The 21,896-nt window shown below is 35.1% G+C and overlaps 1 protein-coding gene across 2 annotated transcripts in view; it reads left to right on the top strand.

Moving 5' to 3' along the window:
• Grip128 (gamma-tubulin complex component 5) overlaps nucleotides 1–21,896 on the top strand; it is a 131,034-nt gene that overhangs the window by 11,143 nt on the left and 97,995 nt on the right. For both annotated transcript variants that reach the window (XM_083144628.1, XM_083144630.1), the window contains exons 3-6: nucleotides 10,735–10,917; nucleotides 13,678–13,777; nucleotides 16,587–16,755; nucleotides 20,760–21,030. In XM_083144628.1, the coding sequence (XP_083000754.1) occupies nucleotides 10,735–10,917; nucleotides 13,678–13,777; nucleotides 16,587–16,755; nucleotides 20,760–21,030 (723 nt within the window). The remainder of the gene's footprint in view (nucleotides 1–10,734; nucleotides 10,918–13,677; nucleotides 13,778–16,586; nucleotides 16,756–20,759; nucleotides 21,031–21,896) is intronic.

Raw genomic sequence — 21,896 nt, 5'->3', positions numbered from 1 at the left:
TTTTTTTCTCGGCACATTCTGTGTTGAACCTTCCTCTCTAAATTTGTTTACTATGTATTGAAATGTGGAGTGTGATTTATTGACTGTTTGTCCAATTATTCTTAACGAATAACCTCTAAGGGCCAAATTTATAATAACATCCTTCAGATCTGAACTAAATTCATTCACCTTGCCCATTTCGAACATGCTGATAAATAGACGATAGGCCTACAACAATACCTATGCCAGCATTCCGCTTCACGGGGAGCACGCCTGCATGTTCAAACTTGTTACAAAGTTGCAAACTGCACAAAATCGCCTGAATAGCGGTGGCACTGTATGCGAGGAAGATTGAAACTCTTGCCTGTACGAATAACAATGTTGCATGAACAGCATTGTTTTCTCTTTTCACACAAATTATATGCTTTGTTTATACACTTTGAACATACATTTTTATTGACATTTGTTGGTGAAACCTTCATTAACATTAATTTCCAGGTACATATGAAAATGATTATATTTACAAGTAGATATGACATTTTTTCCTCGGAAATTTTATGTGTACAAATAACAATGTTACATACGGTATCACGAAAAAGTGAAACCTAAATTTGCATTGGTGAAAGTTATAAAAATTGGCAAGTGCAACCTCAAATTTACTGCAACACTAGTATTGCAATAAAATTAACGCCACTCTCTGTCCTGTCTGTTTAAACTCATGAGAGGTTGTCATTAATCTCTCGCTGAGTAAGGTTAATGTCCAATATTATGAAATAAAATACTAATAATAAATACGTAAATATTTTAATATCAGATTTACTCGAATCATTCAATCATAAAAGCAAATCACTTTCTTCAAGAATTGACTTTTCTCTGCCAGCCCTTCTAAATTTTCACTTTCCATCTACTGATTTATACGAGGGGTGGCCAGAAAGTAATTTCCAATTAGTAGGGATATTGATTTTTCACAAACGCCAAAACCGTGAAAAATGGTAATTGCTGCGAAGTTATGTTTATAAATGTGCAGTGATGTCTGGACACATTTTTCGCCAGTTCGAAATATCGAAATAATGCGATTTTGGCATAAAATGTGAATTGTTGCCATTTTTAGCGATTTTTTTTAAAGAAATGTCCTAAAACAACAAAAAATTCCATGAAATCCAACTTGTCTTTTCTAGGCCATGTTTGTGTACATAGAACATGCAAGTTTTCCAACATTTTACTCAAGAGTAAACTATAGAGTTATACGTACATGGAATAATTCCGACAGCCACATTAAATCATGTATTTTCCACGATTTTTTCAACTTCTATCAAAACCATTTGCATCACAGAGCAAAGTGGCAGGGTTCTAACAGTAGATCAAGTGCGTATCTACCATCACACGGGAACCACATCTTCGTATTTGTCGCACTAGATATGTTTTGAATTACCAAGCTAAGTGCACACCATCGGCATTTATCGAGCGAGTAATAATGGAGCTCAGTCGTTAGGGAATCTAGCTACTATGCGAGAGACCCAGGGTCGATCCCCTGCGGTGGAGAACCGGGATGTTTTGCACCTATTCAAACTGCTCCGGCACCCACCGAGCTTCATATGAAGCTGGTACCTTGAGGAAACTTTGAGGGATCAAGGTAGCCAGGAGTGTGGTGCTGATCACATCACCCCTATCTTCAGCTGTGGTCAAGAAAGTGTGGGGCCCTAACTCCACACCCCTACTATACACCTTCATGGAAAAGTGCAGGGGAGCACTTTACTTTTACTTCCTTCCGAAATCTGTTCCAACATATCAAACTGTCACGAAAATACATAGACCATGTGGCCTACAATTTAAAATAATAGTTTAAAAGCACAATGGAGTATTACGTTTCGGTATCTTTGGCAGATAAATGTTCGAAATCAAAAACGCGAATTTTGGGAAACTTAACACTAACAAGTCAAAAAATGATAATGCCAATTTTCGGTGCCATAATATATTGGTATCTGTCACGTGAGAGTGATTGATTTTAATTTTTTGGGTGCGTCGCCACTTATGGTCATTATGCACCCTTCAGTATATACGGGGAAAATTCCATTACCTAAAATCTTTACCTTAAAATTAAAAAAGGGGTATGGAAAATAACTTTCAAGATATAAAAAACTCTCACGAAGAGGCGTAAGCCATGTGGCTTACAATTTGAAACCGTAGTTTAAAAACACCTTGAAGGTATAATTTCAGATATTTGCAAGAAAATGCGCTAAAATGAAAATGTGAATTTTGGGAAAAATAACACTGTATAGTAAAAAATAAAAAAAATAAGCAAATACACCAATTTTTTAAAAAATAACAAAATATCAAGGTCCCTACCGATTAGTCATAAATAAAACAAGAATCTTTGTCCTGCCAGAACCTCTTCTTCAGTTGAACAAAGAGATGAACGTCGCTACATGCAAGGACAGGGCTGTACAGGAGTGGTCCAAGATATCTCACCTGAATTGATGCAAAGGGCCTGCGTGTACTCAGCTGTATGGGGTTGTGCACATTCGATTGGCCTTCTGTGAATTATAGTTTTTCTTGTATGTACGCATTGCTTGCATGATAGAATTATTTTCCTGTAGTTTACGGTTATTACAAGCATAAGAAAACAGTTTTTTCTTTGTGACGTTTCAGGAGAACACACGCTCCTTTCATCAGACATTTATTTTCATTTTGACTAAAGATACAGTTATAACAATGGTTAGTAATTTTTAAACAAAAAGAATCTGTTATATAATGGATGTTGTCAATGTTACATTGTTGTAATATAGCAACTTAACTGTGAAAAAAGCAGTCTATTTTTTTTTATTTTTTTTTTTAAATATAAAATGAGGTAAAGAAAGTAATTGAAAGCAGTATCACGATACCAAGAGAAATGAAGAAAAAACTCATTGTCAAAAATTCAACCCTGCCGATTGCCTTTGGACTACCAAAAACTCACAAACCGGGAACTCCAATACGACCCATCATTGCAACTTTCACACATCCTGCATACAAACTATCCAAATATTTAGTTGAAAGACTTGCTATAATTAAACAACAAACACCATTCAGTGTTAAAAATGCATATGAAGTGAAACAGAAACTAAAAAATATTGTTTGGAATAGTGAATATCGTATTGCAAGTTTTGATGTTGAAAATTTATATCCTAGTGTCCCAATAGAAGGTGCCACAGATGCATTACACAGATGGCTTATTGAGATGAAGGTTAACCCAGTAGAATCATGGGAAATGGTTCGATGGTTTACTGTATGTGCAAATTACAATTACTTTATATTTGATGGCAAAATCTATCAGCAAAATAATGGTCTATCAATGGGAAACCCAGTATCCGGAATCATCTCCAGCATTTTCCTTCATTACATAGAATCTCCAATTGTTAATGCGATAGGTGCGGATATCAAACTCTACATCAGATATGTAGATGATGTGCTAATTATTGCTAAAAATGAGAACACCATCATGGACGTATTTAAATCGTTAAATGAATCACATCGTCGCATAAAATTCACTTGCGAACCCATGAATAACAATGTAATTTCTTTCCTTGATCTGCAAATTAAGACAACTGACTCAACAATTCAAACATCAGTCCATAGAAAAAAATTAGCGGGGGAAAAATACATCCATGCCAAATCAGAACATTCACGTATAACAATGGATAACATATTTTTAATTTTTTTCCTGAGAGCACAAAGACTATGTTCTAATAATGAGGATATCAAAAATGAAGAAGAAAGGCTCTTTAATATAGCAAAAGAAAATGGCTTTCACACTAACAGAATAAACCAAATCAAAAAACAAGTTGCAAGAAAACTAAAGGAAAAGAGAAATACAGACAAAGATGAAAAATCTGTTGAAAAGAAATTTGTGTGCATTCCATTCCACAAGGGATTCTCACATAAAATTGCAAAAATTTTTAGAAGTTTTAATTTCAAAATTGTTTTTAAATCACCAAGAAGTTTGGAATGTACATTTAATGAATTCAAAATGAGAAACTCGCTACCAGATGTGGAAACCACAGGAATATATAATATAAGTTGTTCATGTTCAAAAGATTATGTGGGACAAACAGCAAGGAAAATGGCAATAAGATGGCACGAACATGATTTGGACATTATAAATCTAAACCGTTTGTCAACTCATATCATCGAAGAGAAGCATTTGATTAAAAAGAGAAGGGTTTTAAAAAGATTAACGGGAAACACAGAGTTGAATGTCTGGGAAGCCTCCTTCATTGCAGAAGAACACTGGAATAAATTAAATAATGAAAATGGTAACATAGATCCAGTGTGGAGTTTTCTTTTTCACAAATGGAGTAAGCCACCATCTTTAAAATTTAATGTAACAGAAAACATCAAGAGACTTTGTGAAAACAATGATCAATTTGAATTACCTGATGATATTTGGGATTAAAAAAAAAAAAAAAAATAGACTGCTTTTTTCACAGTTAAGTTGCTATATTACAACAATGTAACATTGACAACATCCATTATATAACAGATTCTTTTTGTTTAAAAATTACTAACCATTGTTATAACTGTATCTTTAGTCAAAATGAAAATAAATGTCTGATGAAAGGAGCGTGTGTTCTCCTGAAACGTCACAAAGAAAAAACTGTTTTCTTATGCTTGTAATAACCGTAAACTACAGGAAAATACTTCTGTGAATTGTCTGCACCATCATCTGACCTTACTATCACTCACAACGTCCGGTCTGCATACCTCACACGATTGCAAGTGGTTCTGTGCCAAATTCTGAGCGTGCAATGTAGGCTACATCGCAGTCGGTGGGAGACTGTATGAGAGCTGCAATCTTTAACCTAGAACTGTCCTAAAACGGCTGCATTGCAACTGTACCAGATTACAGCTACATGCCACATCTTCCTGCCTGCATTTGTGTGTGTCGCTCTCCGACCACTAGTGCTGCATATAGGCACCATTGGAGCTTTTTTCAGGATGCCCCTCGTATATGAACTTTCAGAAGCTTTTATTATTAGTGTTCCTGTTTTAATGTGTGGTTAGCTAAATCAGGTACCTATACAATGCAATTCTATAAATTCCTTGCGTTAAATTTCTAATACCTACATACCCTTTTCATCAGCATTAATGGTATAATTGCATGTTGTCAGTTTCACGGTACTTCATTTGGATATACTGTACTGAAGCAGAAATCCCATTGATAATATAAGGAAATATGATACTTTATTTTGTTCGATTCAATTGTTTCACTTATATGCAAGAGTTAAGTTGTTTCCTTTAGAGAGAAGAGAAAAGTAGCTTTATGCATTAAAAAATTAGTCCGCACTCATGGTTCTTGCAAGCAGAGGGTTCCAAACCTCAGTGGAAATATCAACATATAATCCCGAGAATGTATAAGGAGACTGATAAATTACAAATTGTATTTCTTAATCAATCACTCTTCACTCTTATCTCATTTAGTCGTAACTTTAACAATAATAAAGTATTTTATTTTAAACTTGCTGCGTATGTCAAAATTCCGTAATCCTTCCCTAGCTTGTGAATTGTAATAATTTTCCAAATTCACTATTTTGCAGTTTGAATTCAAATCATAGAGAATAGAGAAATTAAGTCAATTTCATAGAAGATAATATTGGTACTTAACAAAACCATACGTGGATCTGTGTGAGTTTATTATTTCTATTTGCAAAACCATCGATTTAGTTTAGTTTGTAATTATGAGGGAAAAATGTAAATTTTGTCCTGGAAAAGTCAGGGAATTTCATTTCTGCTTGTTTGTAGCCACCCTGCATACAGCAAGCACACACCAGCATTCAGTCGACCATGTCTCTTGTGATGCATCTCCTCTTTCATCTTTCCAAGACTATATACAGCTTCATTGATTCATGGGTTGTGAAATCCATGATCAGTATGCCATGGTAGTCTCTGAATTATGTGGTCATCACTTTCCCAGCACTTGCTGACATTTTGAATTGCTTGCTTGTAGGTGATGGATGGCCTAATGAAAGCTTCATTTTTCATAAATTAAAACAGCGTATTTGAATAACTTTCAGTTAAAAAATAATATTCTGAATTTCCATTGACTGTAGAGCGAACTTGCTAAAAATACCATGCCAGGACATGTAAATTCACAAATTATGCTAGCAAATGTATTTAAAATTCACGAAACAACAGGGCAGAAGAAAAATAAACCTGAAAAATGAAGAAAAATGCAATGAAGACAGCAAGAAATACTAAAAATGATCTAAAGACCAAGAAATGGACAATCCAAATATTTTCTGATTCTAACTTGTGGGAGACTCACTGATATCAGGTTTAGCATTGTTTTCAAGGCTAAGAAGAAAATATGATTTTTCATCAACTTCCCAGCCCTACTGTCAGATTAAAAATTATAGATACTGTACTCGAGTTTGGACCCCAATTGAAAATTAACCAGTAGACCTACATTAAAATGAGTTACATCAAAATTTAGCTTATTCAATTCTGCATTAGTCTATTCTAACCATTTTTTTTTCGAGTATGGCTTTTAATTTTTTTTTCACTTTTGCAAACAATCGCTATTTTTGAAATTCTGTAAATCAAATATGGGTTGTCGAATGGTTATTAAATTTTAATAGGGTGCAGGCAGAATGGTTTTAAACACAATTATTCATTTTCAGGTTTTCAAAATTTCTCAATAAAATGATTACCCAGCTTGGAAAGTAAGTCATACACCTACATCTGTGTGGCATTTGTAGTAGTGAAAGACAGAAAGGGATTCTCTCTTCAATTGTACAGTTTGCTTGTTTTAATACTTAATGGAATCTTTTTACAAAAAAATCAATGTAAGAACGAACAAAATTCATTTTCTTCGAAATGTGACTTTTCTTAGATAAAAAGAAATTATAAGAGAGAAGGGATATTAGCACAAGAGGGAGAGAATGAAGTACTACTGGTATTACACTTGCATGCCTTTAACTGTTCAGACAAACCTTTGCCTTATATATCCTTTCATTCATAATAGTTACTATCATTATTTGCTTCTTGTACACTATATGCTGTAAATATAAAATTTCTCTTAGGTCACCACCAGAGATATAGGGGCTCAAATTTTGAAAGAAGAAAAAAAAAAACATTTTCAATGAGCTATAACTAGGGACATTGAATTTTCGCAATGTGCGAAATATGAAAAAAAGATGCAATTTTGAACATTCTGCACGTAACTACACCCACAATGATGAAATATGCATGAGTTTTATTTGCGAAATGTGTGTTTTCCACGAAATGAACTCTTTTTCGTGAAATAACCATGAAATATCATCAAATTAAGTAGAAAACACGCAAAAACCGGCAATCGCGCAAACTGTCGATTTGTAACGAAACGTTTGCCTAAAGTTTCCTACCACTTGCAGCTGAAGAACGTTTTATCTTCAATCACATCAAGAAGACGCTGCAAATTGGGATTTCCCATGCACATAATCTCAGTTCAAAAACTTCGCTCCCTGTGAAGCTGCATTCCTTTGTTCCCCTGAATGTCTACTCAACTTCCAGTTTCATTGAACTTGCTAGCTGTAGCAGCGATAAGATTAGTCTGTTCCCGCACATCAAGGGAAACAATTATGTCATTTGTGTTCAGTCATGAATGAATATTGTTTATCATCATGTGATTTTCAACATGTGTTTGTGTATGTGCAGTAGTGATTATTTTATTTGTTGGACAGCAAGGATATCCATACATACAATGAATAAATCACTTGAGATATGCAATTTAGAAGTGAAGTGATTCTGTGTTGATGTTTTCTTTTTGGTTGGACAGCTAAGTACAGTATATAAAAATGAAGTAGTTTATCAATTTATAGCTCTTTTGTATGTTGTTTTCTCTCATAATGAAAAAGTGTGTGCCAATTTTTTTTTCCACTGCTGGTATATACCGCTGATCTAACATTTTATTTACCGCTCTCCTCAGTTTTTATTTACCATAAATTTGTCTCCCTAGCTATAACTAATAGAGGAAACCAGTAGCAGAGCTCAAATATTTTTTAACAAAACTTTGGATGCATATGTTTCCTGTAAAAAATTATAGCTCTGATATATTACTTCTCTGCTAAATGAGTCCAAAATTGATGTTCAATTTTGAACTTTGAATTTTTGTTCAAAATTTATAATCAATTTTGGCCGTAAATTTCAGCCATTTCCATTAGAGATGGTGAAAAAGGGCACAGAACATAAAATAAAGCTTCAAATGAACTGAAAACCATGTTGTTTACCACAGCTTTCTATCATTTTTCTTAGCTGAGCTATCATAATTATTGCAACTGTCTGCAAAGGCCAAAAATATCTGAAGATGTGTAGAAAAAAAAATATTGCTGCCATTTTTAAACAAAGTCAAGTTTTAGAAAAATAATGCCTGCTTTGAAAACCCCTGCAACAACAAAAATATTGAAAATTTTAAAAATGGTCAAGCAACCAGTGCTGGCCCATTCTTTATGGACTGGCCCATACATTCTGGACGAAAACTCTGGTCTTAGTGTAATTTCTGTGAGCTAAAAGTGGACAAACATCATACAAATGCTTCTCCCATGTATTAAACATTTCTAACAATATTGTGTACTCATATTAGTGGTAACTTGTGAGTGTTTTAGGGCCATTTGTCAACAACGTAACTATGTGCCAATTAAAATAACGGTTTATACATTACTGAAATCTGTGATATTTACATGTGTGAACAGACCTGGAAAACCTGGAATAGTCAGGGAATTGGAGAGGTCAAAAAAAGTCAGGGAATTTTGTCTTTACTGACAAATGTTTCTTTGTTGAACTTTAGATGCTATGTGATGCAATGAACTTGCCAGTCATTTGATTTTAAAGAAGTTGTAATAAGCACTGCACTTAAATGGGAAATCATCTTGCCAGCTTTTGGCGTAAACTTTTAGAGTCTATTATGCATTGGACACAACCACGATGCCAGAAACAAGGGATGGAAGATGAGGGGGTGGGGGCGGAGAAATTTCCAGTGAGGCAGTCACATTTGATGAACCTCTAAATGTCACATGTAAAATGTATTGACATATTTTTTGTCTTGTCTATGGGAGCTATAAGGGGTCGGACCTGTCGACCAGAAGGGTGCACCTTAATTGTAAAAAAGGAATTATCCCTGTGGCATTCGGCATTCCTTAAATGCATAAAGAATTATACCCATGTATTCCCACCCAGGTTATGGGATAGCTAAGATATTAGTAGGAAGAATTAATGAAGGAAGGAAAAGCATGGCATTCAGCGTGATAAACGCTTGGGAAGTTAAGGGGGAAATTGAAAACATTGAAATTGAAGATGATGACAAAATAGCTAGTTTTGATATAGTCAACCTTTACCCCAGCGTACTGCGAGAAAAAGCTGCTGATTGATAACATAGATGGCTGATGCGAAATGGTACAGATGTAATTACTGTGTGGGAGTACGTGAGGTGATTTAACATATGTACAGGTTACAATTATTTTTACTGCAATGATAAAATCTTTATGCAAAAGGAAGGTCTACCAATGGGGAATCCCGTATCCGGAATAGTTTCAAGTATCTTCATACACTGTATTGAGAATGCAGCTTTAAGTGCATTAAGTAATGGAGTCAAGTACTATGGGAGATATGTAGATGACATTTTAGTGATTGGGAAAGGAAAGGTGTATGCCTGTATGCGAACCTAGAAAAACAAGAGGCAAAAATTAAGTTCACGAGGGAGGATATGAAGGATAATAGGATTAGCTTCTTAGATTTGGAGATCAATAAGACAGGTAGGAAAATTAAAACGGGTGTTTTCCATAAGCCCTAAGCAGGAGATAAGTACATAAACAAGGAATCAGCACACACTATGAGGACAAAATATAATGTCTTCTTAAATTTCTTCATTCGAGCCTTAAGATTATGTAATTCTTAGACGATGCTGGAAAAAGAAATAACATGGATTTTTGAAATTGGTAGAAAGAATGGGTATAAAAATGAAGAAATGCGGAAGAATTTGAGTAGGGCAAGAAAGATATGCTCCAAGGACGATAATAAAGATAGTAAAAACAAGGGAGAGAAGAAAGTGGAGGAAAATATAAATAAAAAATGAGGGGAATGTAAGTATGTGGCTATCCCATATTTTAAGGGAGTATCTGAAAAAGTGGAAAGAGTAACAAAAGCATTTAGAATTGAGTGTGGGATGACAGCCCCTAAATGTTTAGAGAAAGGGTGATAATGTAGAGGGAAAAAAGGGCATATACAGAATCAAATGTCAATGTAAGAAAGAATGCGTAGGGCAAGCAGGTAGGAGTATGGGGGTCCGATGGAGAGAACACGAAAAGGATATTAAAGATGGAAACCCCCGTACGGGATTATCCGAGGAACATGAGATAGTCACACGGGAAATTATACGCGAGGAAGACAAATTATTACATGCATTCACCAGAACAACTTCGTTTTGAGAAATAATTTTCAAATGTCATTAGTAACACAATTTGGAAGCACCAAAATTGTATGATTTTTTTTTTGTATATATGCATTGCTTACATTGTAGAATTATTTCTCCTGTAGTTTACAGCTGTTAGAAGCACAAAAACACTGTTTTTGCTTATTATGATACACATGTTCCTTCATCAGACATTTATTTCTGGAATGTGAGTTTCCAAGAATGTCACAGCAACTGTGTTTTTTATGCTTGTAATAGCCGTAAACTACAGAGAGATAATTCAAAATTCATTTTTTTGAAGTGTTTCTCATACCATTTATATAATTTTCTTGCAGTATGACATTGAGTGGAGCATCTTGAGCCTGCTGTTAAACCTGGCTGACAACCCAACATCGCATCACAGAAGAAACCCCTGCGCTTCTGCCAAGAAAGACTACAAAGAGAAAGAGATGGTCAATTGGAAAGAAATCCTGTTGGAAGGTGAAGATCTGGGCAGGCGTTACTTTGATGAGCCAAGTGTAGGTATCGTTGTTACAAGTGAAAGTCTATTGTGCTATTTTTGATCTTTTGCCCAGGGTTCCTTATTGTGTTCAGTAATTTTATTTGAATTTTCTAAGTACAGTGGGAGCTCAATTTAAATTTTCAGGGGACCAAGCTAAAAAATTCTGGAAAATTTTATAACGTTTTGCTATGTTGGAACCATCAAGATTGAATGTATAATGGGTAAAGGTGAAGTTCCTCGTGCATATTGCAGTGTGTTGTCCTCCTCCAAGGTTACCCACAGGTACCCCTCAGAACCACTTTATGCAGGAACAAGGCTGGGTCTCTCATGTGACAGACACACTACTGACTATACCACTGGAAAATCCAGGAGTGTAAAATCAGGGTTTAACTGTCTCTCCTGACCACTGAAATAAGCTAATCTTATAAATAGTGGTGATTACATTATTATTTTCCTGTAGTTTACGGTTATTACAAGCATAAGAAAACAGTTTTTCGTTGTGACGTTTCAGGAGAACACACGCTCCTTTCATCAGACATTTATTTTCATTTTGACTAAAGATACAGTTATAACAATGGTTAGTAATTTTTTAAACAAAAATAATCCGTTATATAATGGATGTTGTCAATGTTACATTGTTGTAATATAGCAACTTAACTGTGAAGAGAAGCAGTCTGTTTTATTTTTATTTCAGATTATTATTATTATTATTATTTAATTATGAATCCCAAATATCATCAGGTAATTCAAATTCATCATTGTTTTCACAAAGATGGTGGCTTACTCCATTTGTGAAAAAGAAAACTCCATACTGGATCTATGTTACCATTTTCATTATTTAATTTATTCCAGTGTTCTTCTGCAATGAACGAAGCTTCCCAGACATTCAACTCTATGTTTCCCGTCAATCTTTTTAAAACCCTTCTCTTTATAATCAAATGCTTCTCTTCAATGATGTGAGCTGACAAACCTGTTCTTGGGTTTAGATTTATAATGTCCAAATTATGTTTGTGCCATCTTATTGCCATTTTCCTTGCTGTTTGTCCTATATAATCCTTTGAACATGAACAATGTATATTATATATTCCTGTGGTTTCCACATCTGGCAGAGAGTTTCTCATTTTGAATTCATTAAATGTACATTCCAAACGTCTTGGTGATTTAAAAACAATTTTGAAATTAAAACTTCTAAAAATTTTGGTAATTTTATGTGAGAATCCCTTGTGGAATGGAATGCACACAAATTTCTTTTCAACTGATTTTTCATCTTTGTCTGTATTTCTCTTTTCCTTTAGTTTTCTTGCGACTTGTTTTTTGATTTGCTTTATTCTGTTAGTGTGAAAGCCATTTTCTTTTGCTATATTAAAAAGCCTTTCTTCTTTTTATGCTTGTAATAACCGTAAACTACAGGAAATAATTCTACAATGCAAGCAATGCATACATACAAGAAAAACTATGATTGCATTATTATTTTTATTTTTCCTGCTCTGTAGAAGAAGTTATACTTTTATTTTATTTTGTCAGAAAATTGGTAGTTTCAATTTCTCCCATCTGGTGTCACCCAGAGGCGTATATTCTAGGCTATCGAGGCTACCTGTGAAGCCCAGGCTCAGAACAGATGAAAAATCAAATCTGAAAATGTGTATAAAATTGTTCATTTCAATGAGAAGATGATGGCATTTCAGGAGTTGGCACACTTATTTCTTATAAGTTGTTACACTTACTTCTTACGAGTAGGCAATCTTGCAAGCTTTCTTTGAAAATCCTGAAATGTAAAAAGGGCACGCAAGGGTGTTGAGCATGGCAGTCATCTAGCATGAATGTTCCTTGTAATCAAGGGGTACCAGGATTGATACCCGGTGGAGGCACATAGTGCTTCGAATCCCATTTTAAACTGTAGGTCCAGTCCTGATTAGCCTTACTGTGCATAAAGTGGACTTAAAACACCAACTCAAACCAATCTAGCATGAATGTCGTCAGTGTTGCGATCCCCTTCTTCCCAGCATGGAATCTTCACAGGAATGGGGAATTTTGGTGTGAGGATAAGGGAAGAGGGTGGCTTATGACAGGGAAATTCCCTCTCTGGGCCAAGAACACCAATTGCAGACAATTAGGACAAGAGGGAAAGGCCAATGACCTCTTCAAAAAATCAGAGTAGATGTGGAGTTGAGGGGAAGTTTGGGAGTTTGTTGGCTATTGATTATGGTTTATGCTTATGACCGCACCTAAAAATAGCCAAACTAAACTAACAAAGGACAGGGCCAGGTACTCTTGTTCTGTAGTTCCAGTGGATCACGTTGGGTTCAATTCCTTGGTGCACAGAACTTTTTTCTTTCAAGGCAGGTGCTGTGTAGTGTGGGGAGTGACTGCAGGGATCAGATTTTTGTGAATGAGATGTGCTGTGTTGTTGTGTAGTGAACTATATGAACGACATAATTAATGAGCAATTTACTCAGCTTACGTATGAGGATAAGCTTCAAATCGTTCTTGAATTTTTGTTTTTAATCCACTTTTTGTTGAAGAATTGCATCCCTCCCACACCTAATTTGCAGTAATGGCACACGGAGTTAATCTGCTAAACATCGTTGTACATAATTCTATATTTACAAGTGCTATTTACTGTTCTTTCGTAAGTCAGTGTATATTCAGTATGCATGTTTTTTGTTACAGTATCAGTAGTGAAAGATGCACAGCAGTCTGAAATAAATATCAGAGCCTTTATTATTACATTACTTTTGATTATTCTTCTTATCTCAATTATATTCTCTTCCTGCAGGATGATGATGAAGAAGCATTCAGTGATGATCAGGAGTATGCTTCCAACAATGTCCACACTGAGCCTGCACTTTCTCCTATTAGGGAATTTCCAGAGAGTGGTAAGTGTATAGATTCTATGATTTATTTAGGTCAAGTTGCCAACTGTACATAAAAAAAAATAATGATCTGATTTTTTGTGTGTAACGACATAAAAATTTATTTCAAGATGCTGAAACCACAAATAACAAAGATATTTAGCCCTGATCTGTGATCAGCATATTCTGAAGCAATTTCATCATTTTTAGAACAAAATCTAATTCCATGCACATATATAAATCAAAAATCAAACTGACATTCTACCAGTATTAAACTCAATGCTTCTAAAACTCATGACACAACAAGGGGCCAGGGTTTACCTCACTCCCACCTGCCGAGGCGAGACATAATCTAACCAGTTACGAGGTGATGTATGGTCAGCACGACAAACTCAATGCTCCTAACGAAACTCCTAACAAAAATGTCAAAAATTACTATCAGTGTGAAACCTAACAGTGTAAAATTAATGACACCATTAAATCTTAACCTAAATTCTAAAGTGCAAGCAATATGTGCATACAAGAAAACTCGGTTATTAGTATATTAAACCATTTTAGAGTGGGCTGGAGATATATTTTTGAGTTTTGTTTTAAGCCTACTTGTGCACAAATTGCATAATATTGAATTGTCCTACAGTGGGATCAGAACCTCTTATGTGCATCCACCAGGTATCGAACCCATAACACCTTGATTACAAGACGACAACGCTACCACTACACCATTGGTGAGCCTCAATCTGAAGATGTATGTAAAACATATGGAAAATCTGGAGGTCAGGAAATTTCGATTTGCAAAATGCATGGAACACTGCGAATCAAGAAGCTATTTTGTAATTTCCCCACTTTTGGGCTATGCTCTATTGGTAGAGCCATATATTTATGGTGAATAAGAGATCAAGATTTCGGTATCAAAACTTTGTATATTTGAAGATCAAAAGTGGTGTTTAAAATTGCATTTTGGTGTTAAAATGTTGAATAAAAACCTAAATTTCATTTAAAAACTATATTTATTACCAGTGCTTGAAAAGTTGTCTTCAAAACTAGGCGCCAGCTCTAAAAATCAGACGCAGGAAACCACCTACTGGCAATTGTGCATACTACAGTATGTTTCAAAAGTCGCGCAATCCAAACTTTGAAAATGTATATCATGAAAATCGTAAGAGATATTTGCATCGCGTTTTTTGCACTAAACTAATCCTGTAGGCCATCACTGGGTTCATAAATTTATGTTAGCATTTATCTAAATAAAAGCAATTACAATATTTAAAAAAAAAAAACATTGTTAATTTGCTGAAAACATCTAAGAACTGATTTTCAACAATTTGTGGGATGATTTGTTGGTGTTTGACTGGTTGTAAAACAGTTGCTTTGTGAGGTACAGCAAAAGCGGGGAATTTTTATTGGAAAACCTCTTGCTCATGAGTGTAAGAATGAGTAGTAAAATACTCTTCAGCAAAGCACACGCACTGCTCCAATGAATACGCCATGCTGAATCAATTAATAAAAAAACAGGCACAGTAGCGGCGAAAGTGAGCGAAGAGAATTTAATGTAACCAGGGGCAGCCTAGGATTCTCTGAAGAGTTCAATTTCGGCACAAAATCTTGATTTACGATTTTTCACGTAAATGTATAGCCAATACTTAGACAAATCTTGCATGCGACTGTGGGCAACATTTTGACCTGCTAGTGTTGCCATATATGGAGATATGTCTCAAAAAGGGCACTTTTCACTCAACCCATAAAATCGCCAGTCAAAAATTCATCAAATGTTGCACATGACCAATATTTATTTATTTACTCAGAGTTTCAGATACAGTCTTATTTGGCCATTTTACACTGAAACAACAAAGTAGAAACAAGGATAGCAAAAGATAAAAACAATAACAAGATGAGATAGATTGTCGCAAATGACAGACTGACATGGTGGCATCAGTCATCAAATGTCTAATTATGACCCTTCGATAATTTCTTACATACCTTTCTTACTCAGAAGTTCATTTCTGGAAAAAATTGAATGCTGCTTTCCGTCAGTTATTAATTTATATAATTTTCTGTACGGAGTGAACTGACAATTTTAAGCATTGAAAAATATCTCAATGTATGAGGCTTTATAATGCAGAAAACACGGTGTAAATATCTCGTACGGTTTTCATGATATACATTTCCAAAGCTTGGGTTGTGCAACTTTTGAAACACACTGTATAAGATGCTGAGCATCACGGTATTCGAAACATCGCTAAATTATTTGAGAAAGCAGGAAATGGGGTGTTGGGGGAGAAAGGGTAAGAAATAATTACAGACTCTATGGAATGTTCACAACGTTGATAAAAAAAAAAAAATTACTAACTTACGCTGTACTGCAATTTGAACTTAGAATCATCAAAATTTCGTACATAGTACAGCAAAAGATCACACTCGCCAGGCTGAAATTTTTAGTCGCCATGGCGACCGGGATTTTTCGAGCCCTGCTTATTACACAAACTTGTAATAGGACATTTATATAATTATCAGAGCATTAAATTTATTCCTGTGTAAAGGAGTCCATTTTTGCTCCTCAAATGTTTACAGCAGAATTAATCAATTTTGTATGATTTGCATATCTCACAGGATAACTCAGGCTTCAGGTAGTGTTGCATCTGTCAATAAACTCTAAATTTCATGTTTGAGAGTTTATTTTTCATTTTGCATCATTTTTTGGGAAAATGCACCTCACATCATTCAAAAACATGAGAAATGAACATTATCGTGCGTTATTTCACATTTTGTGTTTCCTTCAAAAACGAAATATGCATATATCTACCTATTAGTAATAACATATTTTCTTTGTTTGCAGTTTGGTCCCCAAACAAGAATGCAGCAGGGCTTGCATACAAGTGTCACCGGGATGGAATAGATGCCGAGCAGTGGCTCTTTCAGCACATTCAGCACTCCTGGTGGCAGCAGGAGAAGTTGTACCTGAAGGTGGACAGTAGCTTTCCCTCTGCAAGGCTTGCAGAGAAGTGGTAATTATTATTTTTTTTTTTAGAGTGCCGGATTGCAAGTGATTGATCAGCATTTAGTGTTTATTGGCTGGTATTAGGATAGACAAATCAGTAAACCTGGCATAGGCACCTGGACTTTAGTTACATTGCAATTATTTTGCCAATACGATATAGAGTGTACTCTCTCAATGGAATTGTGTTACGGTATTTCACAGTTATTGACCTATTATCAACCATAACCATGTGTACGTACAATATAATTTATATTACTTTATCCTAAATACCACTAAACATTAACAAAACTAACTCTCTTACTCTTACTAGTTTCCACACTATAGCCACTAATTAACATAATGGGGAAAAATGAGAAAAAAATGTAAATACCTCTTCCAGTTTGTTTCATCATCAATGAAGAATGCTGAAAGGCTAATTATGTTAATTATATTGTTCTGGACTTCCAAACAACATGTAACATTACATGTAATGTTAATTTGAAAATAAAGAAAGAAATAGGAAAAGTAAGACTGGAGAACCAAAATTCAACGTATATGATGTCCTGGTGTAAATTTAAGGTACCAGGCCAATCACTGTGTGTGTGCGGGTGGAGGCTGCTGGGCTACTTTTGGGGTCTCCCCCCCTCCCCTTTCATATGATTATCAACTGGATATAACAGTGGACTCTTTTTAGCTCAAACTTGGATAATTTAAATCAGTGGTTCACAACCTGGGGGCACGCTCCCCTGGGGAGGCGTTGGAGAATTTCAGGGGAGGCGTGGTGAGCAATGAAAAATATATACATGAATTACCCCCCCAAAAAAGTTGTGGCAAACACAAACTCCTTGTGTAGGTCTCAGAAAAGAAACTTCTGCAAATAGTTCTCTCTGTCACTTTTTAATTGTGTTCTTAAGAAATAAAACCAAATGATGTAGCTTGAAATTTTAACTGCAGTGAGGACAGAATGCTTTGTAATGTGAGCCTATTAAGCACTTTTATTAATTAATGAAAATGTTCTATCAACAAAACAAGTCTTAGTATTTTTTAATATCTGTAATAATAATAGCATTGTAAAATATTCTTTGAGTTAGATTTATTAACCCTAACAGCACAGTTTTGTACATCAATAATTCATTATGCCTAGAAGGAGGGGCGTGGACTAATTTGAGGATGCAAAGTGGGTGTGCTGGCCCAAAAAGGTTGAGAACCCCTGATTTAAATTATTTGGTAATTCGAACACAAGTTTATTCCCTTGAAATTCATATTACTGTATTTATGCGTATATAATGCGCACCCTCATTTTTGATGGGGAAAATGATAAATAATTTTAACTTGTACAATTCAGGTTCAAGAAATGGCTTCTTAGTTGCAGGTCTTAAAGTTATTGCTATGTCGATCAAGAGTGAATTACATCATACGACCTACTCAATGAGTCACCTGTTGCTATGTGGACCAAGATGAGAATGTCATCTTGTGTATACAATGAGTCACACTCCTCTCTCGTGGAGGCACAAGTGGTTCGGATCCCACTTTAAACTGTAGGTCCAGTCCTATTAGCCTTACTGTGCAAAATGTGGACTTAAAACAACAAATCGAATCAAAACACTCCTCTCTCCCTTGACTGTGTTTAGCATCCTAAAGCTTTCACTTCTGTAAAAGGTAAAAGGGAAAGTGCTCTCCTGTGCATAGCACCACGCCATGAAGGCGTATAGGGGGTGTGTAAGAGGGGTGGGGGTAACGCCCCACACTTTCTTGATCCGGTCGTGAGTGGGGGTTATGTGATCAGCATCATGCCCCTGACCGCCTTTACTCCCCAGGGTTTCCCCCAGGTACCCATGTTATTCGACGCTGGGTGGGCACCAGGACCGCTTCCAACGTTAGAAAAGTTCCCGGATTTGAACCGGCCGGGGATCGAACCCGGGACCTCTAGCATGGTAGTCAGATGTGTTACCGACTGAGCCACCACAGCCACTTCTGTAACCACCTTTTTTATTCCGTAGTAGAAGAAAGTGAGATCAACATTATGTTGTTGGTTTGCATCACTCAGAAAATTATTTTCTATTATTTCTCTCTCGACAAATACTGCTGACATGATAGGTGCATGCTTGATGCATGATGAATGTTGCAAAACATTCCGTTACAAAGTGAAAAATCATTGGAAGTGGCCATTTCACTTTTATAATGTGCATCTTTTTATTATTATTATTATTGTTACTAAAGAAATCCAACCTGGTAATTTGTATTTGCGTCTGTTGATATATATATATGTGCAATAAGCAGTGACACAGTGAAAGCATACCTGGTTTCATGTTCTCTGTTCTAATTATTCCTTGCATAATATGCTTCACAATTTTTGGGGGCAAAAATTCTGGAAAAAAGTGTGCATTATACATGAGCAGGGAATGGATTTATATACATATTTATGTATGAAGCTGAAATCAGTTATATTATGTATTGTCTTTGGGCATCATGGCATGTAGATTCGAAAAATTCAGTTTTTAATTTCCATATTCGTACATTAGCTTTTTTGCCTATGTTTTAGTTATTTTTACATATTATTTCCATATTTTGAGAACAGTTCTCAACATATACTCCACATTCGCGCAATAACTATATGACCCTGTGTGACAAAAAGTGTTGGGTGAATTTCTTGCGAATAACTGTCACAGTCCGAAGCTACGTTAAACAAATGAAAATGTTAGACCTTTTTTTGTACCCTTCAATTGCATTAATTACAAGTTTTCTGTCAACCGAACACATAGGCCATATATTTCAATTTTACACCTCCCAACTGTTTACTTTGCTATTGTAAAACACTTGAAATTCCTGTTTATTTATTTCCTATTTATTGTCAACAATCGAGAATGATGGAGTATGAGTACAAGCATCGGATCCTGGTTGTTACAAACGTTATTTTGGCAATGTTGGAAGTCCCAAGTCGAACAGCCCATTGCTAACCCCACCGTCGCTACTAGTTGCGTGCCTGACAGCAGTGTCAGAAGCAATGATTTTGTTTGACATGTACGGGATTCGCTTCTGGTGTCTCTTCAAAACAGTCACGGTAATAGTTACAATGCCGAGACTGTATTTTATGTAGCTCGTGTTATCTTATATTATTAAAAAGGTAAATTTTGAGTTTTAAGTCTATATTTAACTCCATATTGTGGTGAAAATATATTTAACTCCATATTGTGGTGAAAATAACTAAATATGTATTTACATATTTAGCACATTCTTACTACATATAAATCCGTTCCCTGTACATGAGTAAATATAGTAATTCGAATTTTGGAAGTTTTTATTTGGATAATTGGAAGGTAGCTATCCAGAGACAGCTGTAGGGAAAGAAAGTTTCTGTCTGCTGGCTGTTGTCAGAGTCCCATTATTCGAGGAAATTAATCTCAAATTCATAATCAGGAAATTTGATTTTTTTTTTTCAATTTACTTTAACAGTGAAATTGTACTTTAACATTTAACAACCAACAAGTAATTATTTTTCTATACTATATTTCCATTTTACTCATGTAAAACCCTGTTCTTTATAAATCATTCATCATACAATTGAATCCCCCCAATCGATTAAATTGATTAATTATTATGGCCAGTGTGTGAATGGTGAGTGCAGCCATAGGACCGAGAATTCTAAGAAAGGGTTCCTCAATACCTAAAATAATGTAAAATTAATAAGAAGTTAGAATAATAATAAAAAAACTAATATAGAACAAACAAATGACTAAATAAACAGTAGAATTTAAAGGAACACCAATCTACGCAAATTCTCCATCGTATCACCACACTTACCAAACACATTGTTAGTCAGAACTTTGGTAGATTGGTCTCTTTCTCCCGTGACGGTTGCCTCAAGACAAACCGTGCTCGTTTCCTCCTAGAGGCTCTGAACATGCTAGCCAATCAACTTGAGGCATGATGTCATGCAATGTTAGCAACATATTTTTGTGGCAGAGAGTTGTACTCCTCAACCAATGTAAAATCAAGACATGTTTGCATAAAGTTTCAATATTTTATTTTCAGGGATCAATTCTCAGGAGACAGAGACCCTCTCAGTAGAAATAATGTGGGAATAGATGGCAGGAAGTGCGTTAATGCAAGAGATATTCTGCAGCCAGGAGCCAACAGGCCACCAGACCTGAGTGTGAGTACAATCAGTGAGTACAAAGTCCTGCGAGAGGTACTGTGGATGCTGCAGTTACCAACAACCACGTACATATTTCAAGAGACAAATGATGGGGACAGGATATCATATTACGTCAAGGCAGACATAACAATTCCCAGCTTAACAAAGGTTTGTTTAAAATTATTTGTAGTGTATTTATATAACTAATATTGTGATTGGTATTTAGTGGGAGTTTTGTTTTTAAAGTTTACTTTCTGAACCAGTATGTGCCTCCACGTGTGTGTTTATGGTTGTCATTTCATTCATTTCATCTTCATGATTAGCCAAAACTGTCAGAAAAGTAAAGTAAAATAAAGCAAATCATTGAAACCAAGTTAAGAGTTTTCATCATGTCATTGAACTCTTGTCCATCAGCACGAACAAGGTTGATTGAGTTACATCAGGTGTTGTTTTTGTTTTTTAAATCACTGTAAGGAAATAATTTAGAGATTAATGTACATATGGAATTTGTAGTTATCAGAATCACTTTTGGTGAAGGTAAATTAATCTCGTAATCATTGAATGGTGTTTATTAGGCTCTAAGAAAAACACAATATGTATATGTGCTGATGGGTTGAAGTTTAAATAAAAAATAATGTAATATGTAAACTGTAAACACACTTAAATTTCTCTTGCTTTAAAATTCAATAATTTTTATAGGCAAAAATAGCAAAAAATTTGTGTAGAATGATATGCAAAATACTAATCATGTTAAACCCTAAATAGTGTCATTTTATTAATTATTTTCCTGTAGTTTACGGTTATTACAAGCATAAGAAAATAGTTTTTCGTTGTGACATTTCAGGAGAACACACGCTCCCTTCATCAGACATTTATTTATATTTTGACTAAAGATACAGTTATAACAATGATTAGCAATTTTTTAAACCAAAAGAATCCGTTATATAATGGATGTTGTCAATGTTACATTGTTGTAATATAAAAAAAAGTAAAGTTCTCCCCTGTGCATAGCACCACGCCGTGAAGGCATATAG

The sequence above is a fragment of the Lepisma saccharinum genome, chromosome 23 (assembly GCF_977018435.1).
Source record: "Lepisma saccharinum chromosome 23, izLepSacc3.1, whole genome shotgun sequence".
Taxonomy (NCBI): Eukaryota; Metazoa; Arthropoda; class Insecta; order Zygentoma; family Lepismatidae; genus Lepisma; species Lepisma saccharinum.
This window is presented reverse-complemented; position numbering and strand designations above follow the sequence as displayed.